A 20,620-nucleotide genomic window follows, 5' to 3' on the forward strand; every position below is an offset into this window, starting at 1 on the left:
TTTTGTTTTTGAAGTCTCTTCTGCTCACCAAGGCTACATTTATTTGAATAAAAATACAGTAAAAACAGTAATATAGTGAAATATTATTATAATTTAAAATAACTGTTTGCTATTTGAATATTTAGTAATATGCAATTTATTCCTGTATTATTATTTGATGAATAACAAGTTTAAAAGAATATTATAAATGTTTTTACTGTCAATTTAAATTGAATTCCTCCTTGTTGAATAAAAGTATACATTTATTTCAAAACAAAAAAAAAATCTGTCCTCAAAGTTTAAACAGTAGTGTATGTCTTTAAATGCATTTTTTTATTTCCTCTTTCCCCAGTTATTTTCAAGAGAATTGGTGTCTGGCTCTTTATCACGACCGCTTTGCTGACTTTGAACAGGAGGTGTGCCAAATCATGGACTCGGCCAAACTACAGGTCGGTTTCCTTTACATCCACATCTATGTTTGAAGCATTTACCCTCTGAAAAGTCTCTCCAAAACATCTGTTGATGTCAGATAAACACGGTTGCACCTGTCCGTGTCATGCACCGATCATTTAAATGCAATGTATTTGATTAAATCAGTGTATTTTTGTGGACAGAAATGCAACCAGATCAAAAATAACAAAATGTGTTTCTGGTTTATAAACCATCTTGCTAAAAGTTGGGTCTTGAAGGGGGCTCAAAAACCACACGATTATAAGATAAAATAAAAGAACATCTCACTTGTCACCCAAAAATGTCTTTTAAAAAGGAACACAAACAAAAAACAAGACTTGTATTGTGTCTTGTCCACACAGGGTGAGAGTGGTTCGGTGTCCATTCAAGAGGCTCTTCAGAAGATAGTGGGCGATAAAGCAGAGTCCGGTCAGCGGACGAGTCTCGGCGAGGCGTTTCAGAAAAGCGAGGCTTATTCTGCCCTGAGAAAGAGTGTTCTGGATTATCTGAGGTACAACAGATACCATCTGACTATGTACGCCCGGCCGGGACTGCTGTAATCAATATCCATTTTACATTTAGCAGCGTTTATTCAGTACTTTATCTTTTGTTTCTTTATTTCTTTACATTTGCTGCGCCATATGTTTGCAGGGTGGGGGGACACATTGTGGGGGGGGGGGGGGGGGCAAAGAACTTGAGCAAATAAATAAAGCTCTTTGTTTTGTCAAATGCAAATGTTTAGTGAGTGGCAATTCATTCGAAATATCTGACTGTGCTCTTGGAATACTCTGTGTATGTGCTATCCAGTTTTGGGTTGTATATTAAGCGGAGATGAAGGCAGCACGGCTCCTCAGTGCGGCGGGGCAGATAAGAGCAGCAGAATGAGGGTAAAGCAGCAGCTGTATGATAATGAATGTGCACGGGGCAGAATGAGCCAACAGTCACACGTCACAGAGCTCATGTATGGGCAGTAATGCAACCGGATCAGATGTTACAAATAAAAACAAATCAAACTATTTCAGATGCAACAAATGTGTTTTTCTAAAAGCTGGGCCTTTAAAAAAAATTCACTAATTCTCTAAAATGCAAGTGAAATAGTAACATAAAATAAAAGGTGTGCACATCAGATCTCGGATGCAACAAATGTGCTTGTCTAAGTTACGCAAATAAACCATCTACCCCCCTAAAAACCTTATCTTGCATGTGGAAATGTAAAAATACACTGTGCTTATTGCGATGGAGATTACGCGAAATTCCGCTATGACGAGGCCGTTGCATTGGAATGACATCATCACACACGAGCACAACGGTGGTGGTGATGATGATGATGATGGCACGGGTGAGTTTGAGGCAGGAATGAGTCCGTTTGAACAGAAGGATGATGCGCGTCTGTCCCCGCGGCTCGCGCAAGCGTGTCTTTTGTGATGCAAACGAGAGGAGCCTCTTTTATGAATTATGTATGCGCGCAAAGAGTGATTAATACGTCCCGCATTCAACTGTCGCACATGTCCTAAGCCTGCAGGCGTCTGATTTATACATTTAATTAGTTTCGAGACAAATTACGCATGCACCTTGCAGCCCTTTTTGCGCCGCGCAAACTGATTTCAAGACATTTGTGTTAAAACTAGTCTATGCCTATTAAAAATCGAACATTGCACGACTTCTTTGTTGCCGTTTCCCCCTTTTTAATTTGAAATTCTGATGCTCGAAGAGTGAAGGAGCCCCTTAAAGGATGCTGACAAAGGCAGGGCACGTGCGCATTGACGGGAAGCATCAAAGCGTGAAAAGAGGAGGAACCAGCGTGTGCCTAAAGCATCCTAATATAATAAACCTCAGGTACATCTGCCCGAGCAATCTGCAGACCCTCCCATCTCCGAATCCTTAGGGATTCCAGCTCCATCTGATTGGACGAGGCGGCGAGGGGCGAGAACAATGTCATCATTCCTGCTTAAAAAGACTGCTGCTATGCCTCCGTGATGGAAAGATCACCGCACGCGTCCAAATATACAGTACCAGGTGTGCCTCTGATTTCAACCCCTCTGAAGTGCCTTTCAGCTGGCGAAGATGCCCAGAGGATTTTTAGTCAAAAGAAATAAGAAAGCGACACCTGTTTCCTACCGCGTCCGCTCGGAGGAGGATGAGCAGGGCGCGTTTCCAGCCGTGCAGCAGCAGCAGCAGCAGCAGGATGCGCTGTGCGCGCGCCGCCCGGTGTCGCCGGTGCAGTTCGGGAACCCCGAAACGGTCTACCGGTCCATGTACAGCCCGACCCGACCCGTGAGCAGAGAGCACGAGAGGGCGTGTTTGGAAAGGCGCTTCAATCTCGGCTCGCCAATTTCAGCGGAGTCCTTCCCGGCTGCGCCCAGCATCTCCGATCACGCGCCGTTCGTGCCCGTGGATCTTAAAATAGGCACCAGCAACAGCAACCGAACCGGCACCACAACAACCATCAAAAGACCCGCGCCAGACGCTGAGCGCAAAGGCAAACCCGCGTCCAAAAAAGCCAAAGCTATGCGGAAATTGCAGTTTAACGACGAGATGACCACCTCTCCGGTGCTGGGCTTGAAGATCAAAGAAGGTCCGGTGGAGCAGAAGCCCAGGTCCCAGTGCGCAGGCGGCGACAAGCCGCTCGGAGAGTTCGTGTGCCAGCTGTGCAGAGAGGCGTACGCCGATCCCTTCTCTCTGGCCCAGCACAAATGCTCCAGGATCGTCCGGATCGAGTACAGATGCCCAGAGTGCGACAAGCTCTTCAGCTGCCCGGCGAACCTGGCCTCGCACCGGCGCTGGCACAAACCCAAACCGGGGAACCCGGAAAGCAATAAGACGCCCGCGCCTGAAAAAGACCACGAGACCTCCAGCGACAGGGACACTCCTAGTCCTGGACTTTCCGAGTCTGGGTCGGAGGACGGCCTGTACGACTGCCAGCACTGTGGGAAGAAGTTCAAACGTCAAGCGTACCTGAAAAAGCACGTGACGGCGCACCACGAAGTGTGCGAGAAATCCCAATCCCAAAGCCAAGCGCCTCTGAATCTCAGCGCGTCTGAGTGCCACCTGTGCCCGGTGTGCGGAGAAAACTTCCCGAGCAGGATGAGCCAGGAGAGGCACATCCGCCTGCAGCACTCGGCACAGGTTTACCCGTGCAAATACTGTCCCGCCATGTTTTACAGCTCACCGGGACTTACGAGACACATCAACAAATGCCACCCGTCGGAAAACAGGCAGGTCATCCTGCTTCAGATGCCGGTGCGTCCAGCCTGCTGAAAAGCGCTGTGCCTTAAACCAGTGCTTCCCAATCCCCCAGCAGTGCACATTTAGGATCTGACACAACTATTGAAGGTGGGTTCGGGAAGCACTGCCTTAAACCACAGAATCGACCCGGATGAGACTGATTGCAAATCCTGCGTAAATCTACACTCTTAAAAACAAAAGTTTTCCTTTTTGATTAAGAACCTTTTGAGGAGTCCTTCGTGGAACCGTCAATGCCGACGCAGAAGCTTTCTTTTTAAGAGTGTAAGGTAGTTTGTCTGGAGGAGGTACAACAGGTTAGACTGTTCGCTTATTTTTCTAGGATCTCCGCACAAGTGCTTTTAGCTTTTAGACCTAAGAATCCTAGAACATGCCTTGAATTCACAGGCTGTACATACGTTACGTTTCCATCGTTTCTAGCTTTAATAGAGCTTGTGAATCTGTGGACTTTGACTGTAGCTTTCAAAAAACAACCTACTGACAAGGGTTTCTCCCTTTAGTGTAGCCAGAAATGCCTTGAATTAGATCTTGACATGCTGTAAAACTGCCTTAATCATGTAAATGTTGGAGTGATTGCAGTCGCTGATCATTTTTATATTGATGTTATTATTATTATTATTGTGTGTGTGTAAATGTTTGTGATTATTTATCTTATTATTATTATTTATTTATTCCAAATGTTTTATTTAAATTATTTGTTCGCCTAATTCATTTGTGATCGATTTTAAATTTGTCCTCGACAGCCAAATGTCTCATTTGTCGATCTAAAGATCGATCTTCGTCTGCTGAAAGTCTGAAATTCACTTTGCATTAGATACAATCGTTTATTAATTTATTTTTTTATGTTTTACATGTCCGGCGCTTGTGTGTTTCTGCAGTTGCTATTTGTCCAAAAAAAAAAATGCTTAAAATAATAATAATGATAATAAACTGTCCAAAAAGTCAAATTGGGATCCACTTTGGATGTGACATTCCAGCAATCTGAAGAGCAGAGACGTGCGAGTTATGTGGAAACCCACACACTGTGAACACAGAGAAATACATCATCATCATCTTCTTATACAATGAAATGTGTCCAACTGGATTCTGTACCAAGATACGTCTGCACTTAATAAAACACATCAACCTAAAGCACTGTTTGTCTGTGAGTAATTACATCAGAACATCTGATTATCAACCAGCATCAGCGATGAGCTGAGCAGAGCAACTGTTGCTGTTCTTCAGTTCTTGTTCTTGAAACATTTTTAGAATTTGTGACATCACAAATGGAATATTTGCACTTCTTAAATGATCAGTTATAGGTGATTAAAATGATGAAAAACTTCTGAAACTATCCAAACAATACTAGCAGATATTTTTAAAATTGAATAATTAAAATGTCTGTGGATAGACCATGCAAACATTTCGAACTATTTGAACATTTTATAACGTTAATGTAGTAATGAAAGATAATATTCAGGGTTGTCTAATTCATAGTGGGAGTCTCTGGGTTGGCGAGTCTGGAGGGGCGTTATGGTTGAAATTCTTTCAAAATACTGTAATGAAAAGGGAAAATAGTCTTGCTTGGTGTCGGCATGCAGGGGACCTTCTACAGCAGCTCTGAGACGCAGATGCTGAAGACAGAATTCACCATAGACACCAAATCCCACAATGCAGCACTTCAGACACACTGCTGTTATGCAGACGCCTCCCAAAGGTCATGAGCTCTTCACACACACACGGCCACAAACCGCCTCACCTCACAGCTGAGAAATAGAGCCTTACAGATCTGACAGAAATTCATACAAAAAATAGTGAGATATGAGAGCCCGGGGCTAGTTATCACATTTTGCACTCCAATGAATATTTCTCACAGTAGGTCAACAGACACTTTAAATGACTTGTCTACTGTTATAGGGCAGGATTTGGTCATTTATCACACGTTGAGTCTTATACTGGGGCGAGTTGACACAACAGGAGCCTGCTATTCAGTGACACTGACTGGAGAAGAATTTGTTTGTTTGAAATATGAAATATTATCTAGTGTAAAACAAATCTGAAAGTGTTTAAATGTGTTGCGTGTTATTTATTGGCCTTTTAGTCGAATTTAAGCAGTAAAATAATGAAGTGCAAAACAATTTTTTAATTAAAAAATTTTAATGTTAAAAATGTACGAAGGGGGGGGGGGGACCCCACTGTTTTGGTAGACAAAAATTTGTGATTAATAAATTGTATAAAATGTACACATATGACACACAAGTGAGAACTTGCCTGATATTTATTATAAATGTTCTACTGTTCAACCACAAATCTGTTTATTATTATATAGTATATCTTGTTTAAATATACATCATGTATAAGATCTGTTAGTAAAAACTGTGTAAAAGTCGATTTTATGGATGGATGGATGAATGGATGGATGAATATATGGAAAGATTAATGAAACAATGGAACGGCGGGTATGTGGTTGGTGAATGGAACAATGAAACCACGATTACCCGATGATTGAACAGTGGAACGGTTTGTGGATGGAACAAAATAACTGTGTGTTCTCCAAGGAAGATGGATGGATGGATGAAGAGACAGACGGACGGACGGACGGACGGACGGACGGACGGACGGACGGACGGACGGATAGATAGATAGATAGATAGATAGATAGATAGATAGATAGATAGATAGATAGATAGATAGATAGATAGATAGATAGATAGATAGATAGATAGATAGATAGATAGATAGATAGATAGATAGATAGATAGATAGATAGATAGATAGATAGATGGATGGATGGATGGATGGATGGATGGATGGATGATGGATGGATGGATGGACGGATGAAGAGAGATGGATGGATGATGGATGGATGGACGGATGAAGAGATAGATAGATAGATAGATAGATAGATAGATAGATAGATAGATAGATAGATAGATAGATAGATAGATAGATAGATAGATAGATAGATAGATAGATAGATAGATAGATAGATAGATAGATAGATAGATAGATAGATAGATAGATAGATAGATAGATGGATGGATGGATGGATGGATGGATGATGGATGGATGGATGGACGGATGAAGAGAGATGGATGGATGATGGATGGATGGACGGATGAAGAGATAGATAGATAGATAGATAGATAGATAGATAGATAGATAGATAGATAGATAGATAGATAGATAGATAGATAGATAGATAGATAGATAGATAGATAGATAGATAGATAGATAGATAGATAGATAGATAGATAGATAGATAGATAGATAGATGATGGATGGATGGATGGATGGATGGATGGATGGATGGATGGATGGATGGATGGATGGATGGATGGATGGATGGATGGATGGATGGATGGATGGATGGATGGATGGATGGATGGATGGATGGATGGATGGATGGATAAAGAGACAGATATAGATATATTAGAGCTGGGGGAAAATGTATTGTGATTAATCGCATCCAAAATAAAGTTTGTGTTTACAGAATATGTGTGTGTACTGTGTATAATTATTTTGTATATATAAATACACACTTATGCATGTATATATTTAAGAAATGTTTGCATGTATATACTGTATATATATCATTTATCTTATATATAATTTTTTTTATATATATATATATACACATGCATGTGTGTGTGTATTTATATTTAGATAATAATTATAAACAGTTCGCACACATATATAACACACATAGTGCTGTCAAATCTAACATAAAAATTTGTTTACATAATATATGTACTGTATGCATATATATATATATTCCATGTAGTCTCTCAAGTAGCATGAACTCATTAATTACTCATAAAATGCAGTTAAATTTAGATTAGATTAAGTCCCTGCTTGAAATTTCACATGCAATACTCGACTTCAGAATTAATTCATTTTTGCATACATTCCATCAGTGTGTGTTATTACAGAATGCAACCCTCTGAGACCCGTAATCACTAACACACAAACACGCATGTATGCGCATACACACACTCAGCCCGGACCGCGAGCACCACCAGCACCGCGAGCAGCGCGAGCAGCGCGAGCACCACTCCCTGTGTGAGTGACAGGTGGAGAGCAGCTGCAGAGCGGGCGGCGGAGATAACAGCAGATAAAGCCTTTTCACACACACACACGCACACATTTACAAACCAGAACAAAACAAGGTAAAGGCATCTGAAGATACAGCAAACAACAAGCTGGTATGATTTACAGCTGAAACCGATCACACACACGCACACACACACACACCAGCAGCAGTGATCAATCAGCATTAGTTCAGCATCATTGAGAGGGCTGGATGTTGACTTTACTTGCCTCTCTGAATGACTGGCCTGTAGTGTGTGTCCTAATGATTTAACTGGACACATTTCAGCTGGTATCCATCATCTGAGGTCGGATCCAGGGAGCTGGTGCATGCTGGGAGAGAGAATGAGACTGATTAATTGCACTTCCTTCACTAACAATAAAATACCAACAACTACCATCTTTCTTTTGCTGTTTGTAGCGTTTTGGACATGTGGTGTCACCATATTTTTTTGGGACATTTAGCATGCCGGTACCATGTTTGTTTTGTATTGGACGTGGATTTTATGGTTTTCTATGGTATATGAATATGGTACCATTGTACACTTCAATTTTGAAACAAATTAATACTTTTATTTAGGAAGGATGCATTAGATTGATAAAAAATGACGGTAAATATATTTATAATGTTCCAAAAGATTCTATTTCAAATAAATGTCGTTCTTTTGAACTCTCTATTCATCAAATCATTTTTTTCTTGAGCATCAAATCAGCATATTAGAATGATTTCTGAAGGATCATGTGACACTGAAGACTGGAGTAAAGATGCTGAAAATACTGCTTTGATCACAGGAATAAATTACATTTGAAAATATTGACAAAAGTTTTGTGACGCCTGTCTTTACATGCACATGAACTTTAATGACATCCCATTCTTAATCCGTAGGGTTTAATATGGAGTTGGCCCACCCTTTGCAGCTCTAACAGCTTCAACTCTTCTGGGAAGGCTTTCCACAAGGTTTAGGAGTGTGTTTATGGGTATTTTTGATCATTCTTCTGGAAGCGCATTTGTGAGGTCAGGCACTGATGTTGGACGAGAAGGCCTGGCTCTCAGTCTCCGCTCTAATTCATCCCAAAGATCAGGACTCTGTGCAGGCCAGTCAAGTTCCTCCACAACAAACTCACTCATCCATGTCTTTATGGAGCGACGCTTTGTGCACTGGAGCGCAGTCATGATGGGACAGGAAGGGGCCGTCCCCAAAGTGTTCCCACAAAGTTAGGAGCATGAAATTGTCCAAAATGTCTTGGTATGCTGAAGCATTAAGAGTTCCCTTCACTGGAACTAAGGGGCCAAGCCCAACCCCTGAAAAACAACCCCACACCAGAATCCCATAATCCCCCCTCCACCAAACTTTTCACTTGGCACAATACAGTCAAGCAAGTCCCGTTCTCCTGGCAACCACCAAACCCAGACTCGTCCATGGGATTGCCAGACAGAGAAGCGTGATTGGTCACTCCAGAGAACACGTCTCCACTGCTCTAGAGTCCAGTGGCGGCTTGCTTTACCCCACTGCATCCCACGCTTTGCATTGCACTTGGTGATGTAAGGCTTGGATGAGCTGCTCGGCCATGGAAACCCATTCCATGAAGCTCTACACACTGTTCTTGAGCTCATCTGAAGGCCACAGAAGTTTAGAGGTCTGTAGCTATTGACTCTGTGCGTCTCAGCATGCGCTGACCCCGCTCTGTGATTTTACGTGGCCTACCCCTTCGTGGCTGAGTTGCTGTTGTTCCCAATTGCTTCCACTTTATTATAATACCCCTAACAGACCGTGGAATATTTAGTAGTGAGGAAATTTCACAAATGGACTTATTGCACAGGTGGCAACCGATCACGGTACCACGCTTGAGTTCTCTGAGCTCCTGAGAGCGGCCCATTCTCTCACAAATGTTTGAACATCTGAATTCAGTGATGAGGAGGAGTGTCCCAATACTTTTGGCAAGATAGTGTATATGAACAAATATCACATTTCTGCCTATTTTTAATTCTCAGAAGGGATACATACAACAATGAAACCTAGATCGCCAGTTAGCATCCTCAGGTATGAAAGAGCATTAAAATGCCTGAGTTTGTGTCTGGTGTGTCACAACAATGTGGCATTATGAAAACAAATCTCTCTCTTCATTCGAGCCCGTGTCATGTGTGTAAACACGCGTCTTAATGTAGGGGTCACACCTGCCTGCTGCAGGTCACACTCGTCTGTTTGTCCTCGCTCTCTCCGCCTGCTGTCTTTCCTCAGAAGTAAACACTCGTTGAGCGGGCGGACGGAGGCGTGTGGTCTGGTGCGTGGCAGCTCTTATCTGGCCTGCGCTCAGACAAAGAGACGGAGAGGAAAGTAAACACTTGCACTTACACAGGCACACAGCAAAGCACACAAACCTCAAGGCATTTTCCAGTATGGCAGGTGTTGCTGTCGGGAACTAACACACACACACACACACACACACAAAGGCAACAAGAACTTACAGTAGGGTGAAAACACACAGAGCTGTGAAAGGGCTTTTTAGGCATGGTACACTCTGTATTAAAACTTTCCATCTGATTCAACATGCAGATAAAGGTTTAATTCACTGCACTGCAGCTCAGAGATTCAACACACTGTCTTCTTTAGTGTTCAGTGTAGGATAGATGGATGGATAAAATGATAGATGGATGGATGGATAAAATGATAGATGGATGGATGGATAAAATGATAGATGGATGGATGGATAAAATGATAGATGGATGGATGGATGGATAAAATGATAGATGGATGGATAAAATGATAGATGGATGGATGGATAAAATGATAGATGGATGGATGGATGGATGGATGGATAAAATGATAGATGGATGGATGGATGGATGGATGGATGGATGGATGGATAAAATGATAGATGGATGGATGGATGGATAAAATGATAGATGGATGGATGGATGGATGGATGGATGGATGGATGGATGGATGGATGGATGGATGGATGGATGGATGGATGGATGGATGGATGGATGGATGGATGGATGGATGGATGGATGGATGGATGGATGGATAAAATGATAGATAGATGGTTGGATAAAATGATAGATGGATGGATGGATGGATGGATGGATGGATGGATGGATGGATGGATGGATAAAATGATAGATAGATGGATGGATAAAATGATAGATGGATGGATGGATAAAATGATAGATAGATAGATGGATGGATAAAAGGATAGATGGATGGATGGATGGATGGATAAAATGATAGATAGATGGATGGATGGATACAATGATAGATAAATGGATGGATGGATGGATGGATGGATGGATGGATGGATAAAATGATAGATGGATGGATGGATGGATGGATAAAATGATAGATGGATGGATGGATGGATAAAATGATAGATGGATGGATGGATGGATAAAATTATAAATGGATGGATGGATGGATAAAATGATAGATAGATGGTTGGATAAAATGATAGATGGATGGATGGATGGATGGATGGATGGATGGATGGATGGATGGATGGAATGATAGATAGATGGATGGATAAAATGATAGATGGATGGATGGATAAAATGATAGATAGATGGATGGATGGATAAAAGGATAGATGGATGGATGGATGGATGGATGGATGGATGGATGGATAAAATGATAGATAGATGGATGGTAGGATAAAATGATAGATAAATGGATGGATGGATGGATGGATGGATGGATGGATGGATGGATGGATAAAATGATAGATGGATGGATGGATGGATAAAATGATAGATGGATGGATGGATAAAATGATAGATGGATGGATGGATGGACGGATGGATGGATAAAATTATGGATAGATGGATGGATGGATAAAATGATGGATGGATGGATGGATGGATGGATGGATGGATGGATGGATGGATGGATGGATAAAATGATAGATAGATGGATGATAAAATGATGGATGGATGGATGGATAAAATGATAGATGGATGGATGGATAAAATGATGGATGGATGGATAAAATGATAGATAGATAGATAGATAGATAGATAGATAGATAGATAGATAGATAGATAGATAGATAGATAGATAGATAGATAGATAGATAGATAGATAGATAGATAGATAGATAGATAGATAGATAGATAGATAGATAGATAGATAGATAGATAGATAGATAGATAGATAGATAGATAGATAGATAGATAGATAGATAGATAGATAGATGGAATTATGAATAGAAAGGTATAGAAAGGCTGAAATTCTTGAACATATCAGTATCAGCAAAAATAATCTGCTCTGTGTGTGTGTGTGTGTGTGTGTGTGTGTGTGTGTGTGTGTGTGTGTGTGTGTGTGTGTGTGTGTGTGTGTGTGTGTGTGTGTGTGTGTGTGTGTGTGTGTGTGTGTGTTGGCCGGTTTTGAGTGTCAGTTAAACGTGGCACATGTCTATTGTGTTTTCCGGGACCCCGGACCCTCGGCACAATCCAGCAGGAGGTTTGCAGACAGCTTTCTGAGGTGGGGGGACACAGCTGATCCACACAAAAGACTCGGACCTCCTGTTCACAAGCGGCACACAATACCCCGACCCTAATGCTTGTAAATCTATTCACTGATCAGAGCGTATGGCAGCACGCCGGTCCCAGCGCATTCACAGAACGAGACGGCAAGGGCCCAGAAAACTGACAAAGACCCTCAAACATCTGAGAGAGTTTCAACAGGACACACATTTCAAGCCTGAAAGGAAATGTCGTTTCAGAAAGTGACAAACAAACCAGGGCAACACTTTACAATAACGTCTCATTAGCTCATGCATTAGCTAACACGAACAGGGTATTTCTAAAGCATTTATTCAACTTTGTTAACATTAGTTTATTCACGTTAGTTCACAGTGCGTTAACAAATGCCAACACCTTTTGATTTAAAAAATGTATTAGTAAATGTTGAGATTGAAGTATTGCTCATTAGTTCATGATAACATCTTTACACAGCCGATTTAAGGCGGCTCTTTTACATTTTTACCCAACCATTATAAAAGTTGACCATATTTTCCATTTTGGTGAGCACTTTGGTGCACAAACCCTAGAACTCAGAAGAACCTCAAGAGAATCTACAAGCATGAACAGTAACACACACACACACACACACACACACACACACACACACACACACACTCACTCACTGCTGTGTGTGTCTGAGCTGTTCAGTATTCGGGTTGATGAAAGGTCGACAGTGGGCGGGGCTGTGTTTCAGGAAGCACGACCATAATTATGCAAATGAACCTGGCTCTCCCGCCTCCTTCCATCACTGTCAGACTGCTGATCAGGCCAGACCGCTGCTACACACACACACACACACACACACACACACAGATGATGTCTCTCCCCAAAGTGCTTGGAGAGATTACATCAGACTATGTGATCTATGACATCAACCTGTGTGTGTTTCACGTGTTTGGTTTTGTTGAACATGCAACAGGGGCTGAAATGCATCCTGGGGAAAAAACACAAATATAGAGGAAAGACAGACGTAATTCCACCAGCGCCTTTGGGGAAAAAATGCTGATAAATCCCCAACACACACACACACACCTCTGAAAAAATGTCCTCTGCTTTTATTGCTTTTGTAAACTTTTGTTTTGGGGTTTGGGATTGTTGACTGAGAAGTCTTTGGTATGTCCTAATTTACATACCTCTATAAACGTGTGTGTGTGTGTGTGTGTCCTTTTCACCAATTCAGTTTCAGCTGCTGTTTAATGAATGCATGGAAACAAACACTCACCCGTCAGCCCCTCCTCTTCACCAGCAACAAAGAATTCATTACTCATTTACTGTACAAGAAAGAAAGAAAGAGAGAAAGAAAGAAAGACTTAAACTGCTTTAAAACGCTTACTTAAAAAAAATCCTTAAATTGTTTTAATTAAAGGCTGTTTTCAACACAGTTTATTGTAGTATTATTTATATACTAGTATAGATTCATTAATATTTTGAATAAGCTTTTTATTTTTCATTTTCATTTAGTTTATGTGCTTTTGCCATTTTTATTAGTTCTTGTTTTTTTAATATATATTTCGATGTAACTTTTTTTCAGTTTTATTTTCAGTAACTAGAAAATGATAAATATTGTCTTGTTAACTAACTGAAATTATTACTATTTTTAAAGTTTTATCAATCTAATATTTAGATTTATTTAACTTATTTTAATTTCCCAAAACATTTTAACAATAACAACACTAGCTTATAGGCACAATGCTCTTAGCTGCAACAGAAATATGATTAAACAATAAATACTAATCACAATAAACCACTGTCCTGACAATATGTGGATGCTATTTATAGCTCCCAATGCATGCATTAAAGCGATAGTTCACCCAAAAAATGCAAATTCTGTCATCATTTGCTCACCTTAACTCAAGTTGTTCCAAACCTGTATGAGTTTCTTTCTTCTGTTGATCACATAGGAAGATATTTGGAAGAATGTTTGTAACCAGGCAGATCTCGCCCCCCTATTGAAAAATACTATGGCGGTCAATGGGGGACGAGATCTGCCTGGTTACAAACATTCTTCCAAATATCTTCCTTACCAGAACAAAGACATTGATACAGGTTTGGAACAACTTGAGGGTGAGTAAATGATGACAGAATTTGTATTTCTGTCCCTTTAACAGGCCAATGGAATTAGAGTTTGTTATGAAATGTGCAGCTTGTACAAGCGTCTCATCCAATCACAGTCTAGAATCCTCACCCTTAATTATTATGGAACATTAATGAAACCATAAAGCTGGAAAGTGTGTCTGAATCTGACCTTGTCTCATCCTGAGCAAATGAACAGTCTGCAGAGCTGCAGGGCACAGTGTGTGTGTGTGTGTGTGTGTGTGTGTGTGTGTGTGTGTGTGTGTGTGTGTGTGTGTGTGTGTGTGTGTGTGTGTGTGTGTCCTGTGGGGGTTTCTGTCTGGCCCCTGTGCCTGCATCTATTCTGGGTAGGGGTTGTGCTTGCGCTTGCGTTGCCAGGGCTGGGAGCCGGTGCCCGGGCGCGGGGCGGGTGACAGCAGTGGTGGGCTGTCAGGACGACGAGAGGCCGTCTGGCACACAGGGAGCAGCGCCGCGGTGGTGAGCTGGCACGTGCCGTCGCAGCAGGGCCCAACAGAACCGTGACAAATCGCTGAAAGAGCCCGATTCAAGAGCGCAACACCATGCACCTGAGGACGCTGTCAGAGGAGACACACACACACAGATGCACACGTCAGAATTCCAGCATCATTAACACATGCTGCAGAAATGCATCCTGTTCAAAAACACAAACCAGGCTACCATTTTCTTTCATTTTCCATCATATTAAATTGCTCAGATGATGCTCTTTTGCACTGTAGGACAAAGAACTAAACAAAAAACAGCATTGGTAACATTTTAATTTAGGCTGATGTAGTTACACACACCGACATGTATTTACTATAGTAATAACAGTAAATGATGCATAATTACAAGTAACTAACCATAAACCAAACCCTAACCTTAAGTACTAATAAGTACTAATGTATTAATTAGTAGTTAACTACAATGTAACTACGTCACCATAAAATAAAGTGTAACTAAAACAGTTCACTACATAAATAATAGATGATGTTAAATCATGCTAGCAATGTGTTAAATCAAGCTAGCAACGTGATAAATCGTGCTAGCAAAATAATTATGCAAGCACTGTGCTAAATCATGCTAGTAACACGTTAAATCATGATAGCAAAATGCTAATTTATGCCAGCAATGTGCCAAAACATTCAAATTCATCCTAGCAATGTGACAAAATGTGATAGGATTGTGCTAATTTATGCTAGAACATGTTAATACACAGTAGTAACGTTTGCTAAAATGTGCTAATTAATGCTAGCAAAGTTTTAAAACATGTTAACAAAATGCTAATTCATGCAAACAAAATTCTAAAACATGCAAATTCATGTTAGCATTGTGCTGATTCCTACTGGTAATGTGTTAAAATATGCTAGCAATGTGCTAAAACATGTTAATTCAGGCTAGCATTGTGCTAATTAATGCCAACAACATGTTAATTAATGTTAACAATGTGTTAAAACATGCTAGGATTGTTCTAATTTATGCAAGCAACATGTTTAAACACAGTAGTAATGTGTTCAAATGTGCTAATTTATGCTTGCAAAGTTTTAAAACATGTCAACATGTTAACAAAATGCTAATTCATGCTAAAAAAATTCTAAAACATGCAAATTCATGTTAGCAGTGTGCTTATTCCTGCAGGTAATGTGTTAAAATATGTTAATTCAGGCTAGCATTGTGCTAATTAATGCTAACAACATGCTAATTAGTGTTAACAATGTTTTAAAACATGCTAGGATTGTGCTAATTTATGCTAGAACATGTTAAAACACAGTAGTAATGTGTTAAAATGCGCTAATTTTTGCTAGCAAAGTTTTAAAACATGTCAACATGTTAAAAAATGCTAATTCATGCTAACAAAATTCTAAAACATGCAAATTTGTGGTAGCATTGTTCTAATTCCTACTGGTAGGCTAATGTGGTAAAATATGCTAGTAATGTGATTAAACATGTTAATTCAGGCTAGCATTGTGCTAATTAATGCCAACAACATGTTAATTAATGTTAACAATGTGTTAAAACATACTAGGATTGTGCTAATTTATGCTAGCAACATGTTAAAACACAGTAGTAATGTGTTAAAATGTGCTAATTAATGCTGGCAAAGTTTTAAAACATGTTAACAAAATGCTAATTCATGCTAACAAAATTCTAAAACATGCAAATTCATGGTAGCATTGTGCTAATTCCTACTGGTAATGTGTTAAAATATGCTAGCAATGTGTTAAAATGTTAATTCAGGCTAGTATTGTGCTAATTAATGCTAACATGTTAATTAATGTTAACAAAATGCTAATTCATCCTAACAAAATTCGGAAACATGCAAATTCACGTTAGCATTGTGCAAATTCCTACTGGTAATGTGTTAAAATATGCTAGCAATGTGTTAAAACATGTTAATTCAGGGTAGGATTGTGCTAATTAATGCTAACATGTTAATTAATGTTAACAATGTTAAAACATGTTAGTAATATGCTAATGTATGTTACCAAAATGGTAAACAATGCTATTTCATGCTAGCATTGTGCTAATTCATGTTAACAATTTGATAAATCATGGTAGCAATGTGCTAATTAATGCTAACAATGTGCAAAAACATGCTAATTCATACTAGCACTGTGCTAATGTAAGCTAGCAATATGCTAATTAATGTTATCTATCTATCTATCTATCTATCTATCTATCTATCTATCTATCTATCTATCTATCTGTTCTTCTGATAGACTGTATCGCCAACTTCAAACTATTATTCAAACTGAAAACCACTGAAAACCAAAGCTTTTAAAACGTCTTCATACTTTCTGGTCAGGCTTTTTCAAGCCAACTTCAAAGTTTGTCTCGACCAACTTTTTTATCTGATTGAAGCCTGAAACACTATACAAGACCAACTAGGATAAGTAAGTGAAGTGGTAAAGATCTCACTTGTGACCTGTCTTTCCTGCAGACATGCACAGACTCAGCTGTGTGTCCTGAACAGATTTCCAAACAAACCTTTCTACTTTATTAGCTGGAATATCTGCGATCCATTGAGGACAGCAGACCAAAGGTTCACAACGGACCTCCCACCTAAAGCAATTTCATTAAAAATATGTTGCATTCTGTTGGGAAGGGGAAGTGTATCACTATCCACGCTGCCATAGCAACAAGGACCATGTCATAAAGGGTCATTTCCTGAGTACCGTGGTATTCAGCACAGAATACAATGTGAGCACAGCTGAAAGGGCTCTCAAACTCACAAAAAAAGCAATACTCATTTGCTGATTGTGTCTTTGTTTTGAGTTTTATATATTTATTTATGCATTTACTCACTGTATGACTGACTCGTGGAGCAACAGATTGAGAACATCAAAGCTATGCATGGAAGTTCATTGTTAATAAAGGGCTTCGTTTTTGGTGAATTTGTGTGACATCTGATTAAATTCTATTGTGCCTAAGAAAGAACATTTTGTATTGTAGAACCTTTGAAATACAATAGTCTATGAAAATAGAAATCATTCAGTGACTATTTAATCAAAGTACCATTGTTATCACCAAACATTAAAGTCCCCATGAAATCAAAATGTAAGGGTTTTTTTTGGCTTTTAGCATGAATATGTTAGCCTTTAGCCTCATGAACACTGGGACAATTATCGCGCGCGCTTATCGCCGACGTTTAACGCCTTGTGACTAAACAAAGGGCGCCAATGTGAGTGTGCACACCGACGTGCAAAACGGCAGGCGTAAAAGCGTAATTAACCCTTAAATGCATGACTGTTTCGCCAAACATTCTGACATTCAGGTCTTTAGCGACCCGGAACTATATCTATATCTATAACTATATGAATTCTGCATCTGGATCATATTCGCGATCTCACGCATATTCTCAATACTCATTTTCAACGTCTTGAAAATAAATATGTTGATCACTGACAGCTTCCTTCACCAGATCCATCATCAAGTGACAGTGACACTAATATTTGAATGTGTTCAGTCGTTGCTCTGCAGTAAATCGCTGAGCCATTTCAAGTTTTGCAAATTATAATTATTATTGTTTCGTTTTTAGTCAGCTGTGATTATGAGTGAAACGTCACTTCATCATTGTGTATCAGACATTGCCACCTTGTGGAATAAAGGTGAATTGCAGTTATTTCGTCATTATAGATTCATTTATTATTGTGCAGAAAAAAAAATACGTACAAATTTCTGGTTTGACGCGCCACATTAAAAACTGGCCGACCAATGATCTACTGATATCCCATCTACTGTCAAGGAGTGAATTTGCACATTCACTTGGTGCTTCGCCAGTGAAAATCGCATGGGTAAGAACACAAAGACGCGCCGAAAAATGTCTAGAAAAACGCTGGCTATAAGCGTGTGCGTGATAATCGTCCCAGTGTGCACGAGGCTTTAAAGGTTATCAATAAGCTAGTGTGCTCCAAAACAGTGACAAATTCGGCAGATTTTCTGTCCAATCAGATGCTCTCTAGAATCTACAGCATCCCGCCCCCAAACAGACGCTGAAGCTGCGGCTGAAATCGGTCACACATTTAATATTGTCTTCATGAATGGCTCATAGTGCACTATATAGGGGATAGGGAACGATTCAGACAGTGTAAATATGCTTTCCATTGGGGCGAATGAAGTGTGGTCACACGAACCCTAGCGTGCACACAGTCTGCTCCGGTCCAGCTTTTCTGGCCGAGCTGTGAAATAAACGAAACGCTATTGGCCATTTAAAAATTTCCAGGTAAAGTAGGTATGCCTTAAAACAGCATTCAAGTAAGAAATGGAAATGGAAAACTGCAAAGGCTAGTAATGCAGATGTTTACATTCACTTAAAACAAAACCACCTGTTTATGTGAAACTTGTGTGTTTTTGACACTTTAAAATAAATACAATAGGACGCTAAAGATTCCGTTTAGTACACGCGCTGTGACAGCTGGCTTATGTGCACCCGCTTTAGGTGTGTGCGCTCGTAACACCATTTTAAAGTTACGAGGCGCGCGCAGACACTCTTCGGAAGCGGTTGAAATTGCAATAAACAAGTGTAAGTTGTGAACGAATCATTTGTAGAGAATTGCTAGAAGAAGCAGCCATGATGAACAGCCGATTTGTACGGAGGCATCTGATGACCAAACTATACAGGAATTCGCGAACAGAAAAATCAAGTAAGCCCAGAGCTTTTTTTGTCCAGATTGCGTGTTTTTTGCGAACCGTACCATATGAGGAGATCGAACCGTACCCAGACCACCTCCCGACATGGCCTCGGTTCAGTTCGCTTTAAAGGGGTCTGAGATCGTTTGGAGTGTTCACATATGGGCCAAAATCACGCGAACCACGCTCAGACCCCCTGAAAAGAACCAAGTGTGAAAACACCTTAAAACTGTAAGTTTCAAGGCGCATCAGTGGGCCTTTAAAGCATCTGAAATGTGTTGAAAAATGCTCCACATTGCCACGAGGGGCGCTATAGTGGCAGTTTTCTCCTTTAGGTCAGCTATTGTCATGGCAGAGCAACAGTTTGTTAAACTGTTGACTTGTTTATATCTAGACTACCGGAATATCAACACATCCTGTGTACTTGGGTACTGAGTTCTGTTACTGCCAAAGTAATTCATTACAAGCAATTTTAGCTACAAGCAATTTCAACTCTAATTAGCTCGGACCAAAATCCAAACCAGCTGTTTCAAAATGCGTTATTGCTACTAAAAAAGTTAGCCTGACAAGCCAGACCCACATTAAGATGTTGGGTCTGGGATCTCACCATTGGCAGGGCTCAATCTGAGGGGGCGGGATAAACAGTTGTCTTTCAAATTCCCTCTGCACGCAATAGGATAGCGCTACAACCAACCAGAGCAACGAAGAAGGTGAAGCGGAGCTAGTTGATAGATTAAATTTTCACCGTATGCGGTCGGCAAAACTCCGAACACATCTTCCTTTCTTAAGAATGACTTCAGTGCCGTTCTTTGTTCTTTTCCAAAGAAAAGCTTAACTCCAAGTCTTCCAGAGCCACGGCCAAAGCCGTTTCGAAAGGCCGCTGTTCGCCAGCTTCTTTGTTTATGTTAAGCCCGCCCACCGACTCTATACACGTTGTGATTGGCCTGACTAGAGTTTGTTTTTTCCAGCTCACAAGCCAACGGAGAGTTGCTAGACTACCCTGGCTGAAAATTTCATTTGATGCCGCTAGTGTGCGTCTAGATTTATAGGCTAAAAAAAAAGTAAATTTAGGGCCAGATTTACTAAACAGGGCAAATTAGCGTGAGAGCGCAATTCCAAAAAAGCGCCAATGGGAGTGGAAAGTTCTGTGCGTGATCTACT

At 40.3% G+C, this 20,620-nt stretch overlaps 2 protein-coding genes across 2 annotated transcripts in view; both read left to right on the forward strand.

The window, feature by feature from the left end:
- The window catches only part of cfap61 (cilia and flagella associated protein 61), a gene marked incomplete at its 3' end in the record, with an annotated part of 50,272 nt that extends 49,283 nt beyond the window's left edge, over positions 1 to 989 (forward strand). The window contains exons 25-26 of the mRNA XM_079830337.1: positions 332 to 428; positions 792 to 989. Of these exons, the coding sequence (XP_079686463.1) occupies positions 332 to 428; positions 792 to 989 (295 nt within the window). The remainder of the gene's footprint in view (positions 1 to 331; positions 429 to 791) is intronic.
- Positions 990 to 2,410: 1,421 nt separating this feature from the next.
- insm1a (insulinoma-associated 1a) lies at positions 2,411 to 4,794 on the forward strand. Its single transcript, XM_079830551.1, has one exon. It carries the CDS (start codon positions 2,494 to 2,496, stop codon positions 3,685 to 3,687), a length of 1,194 nt encoding a protein of 397 aa, XP_079686677.1. The 5' UTR covers positions 2,411 to 2,493; the 3' UTR covers positions 3,688 to 4,794.
- The last annotated feature ends 15,826 nt before the right edge of the window (positions 4,795 to 20,620 follow it).

The sequence above is a fragment of the Gobio gobio genome (assembly GCF_949357685.1).
Source record: "Gobio gobio genome assembly, chromosome: 12".
Lineage (NCBI taxonomy): Eukaryota > Metazoa > Chordata > Actinopteri > Cypriniformes > Gobionidae > Gobio > Gobio gobio.

Coding starts and splice junctions, on each gene's coding strand:
- insm1a (XM_079830551.1), top strand. CDS start 2,494: ATGCCCAGAGGATTTTTAGTCAAAAGAAATAAGAAAGCGACACCTGTT.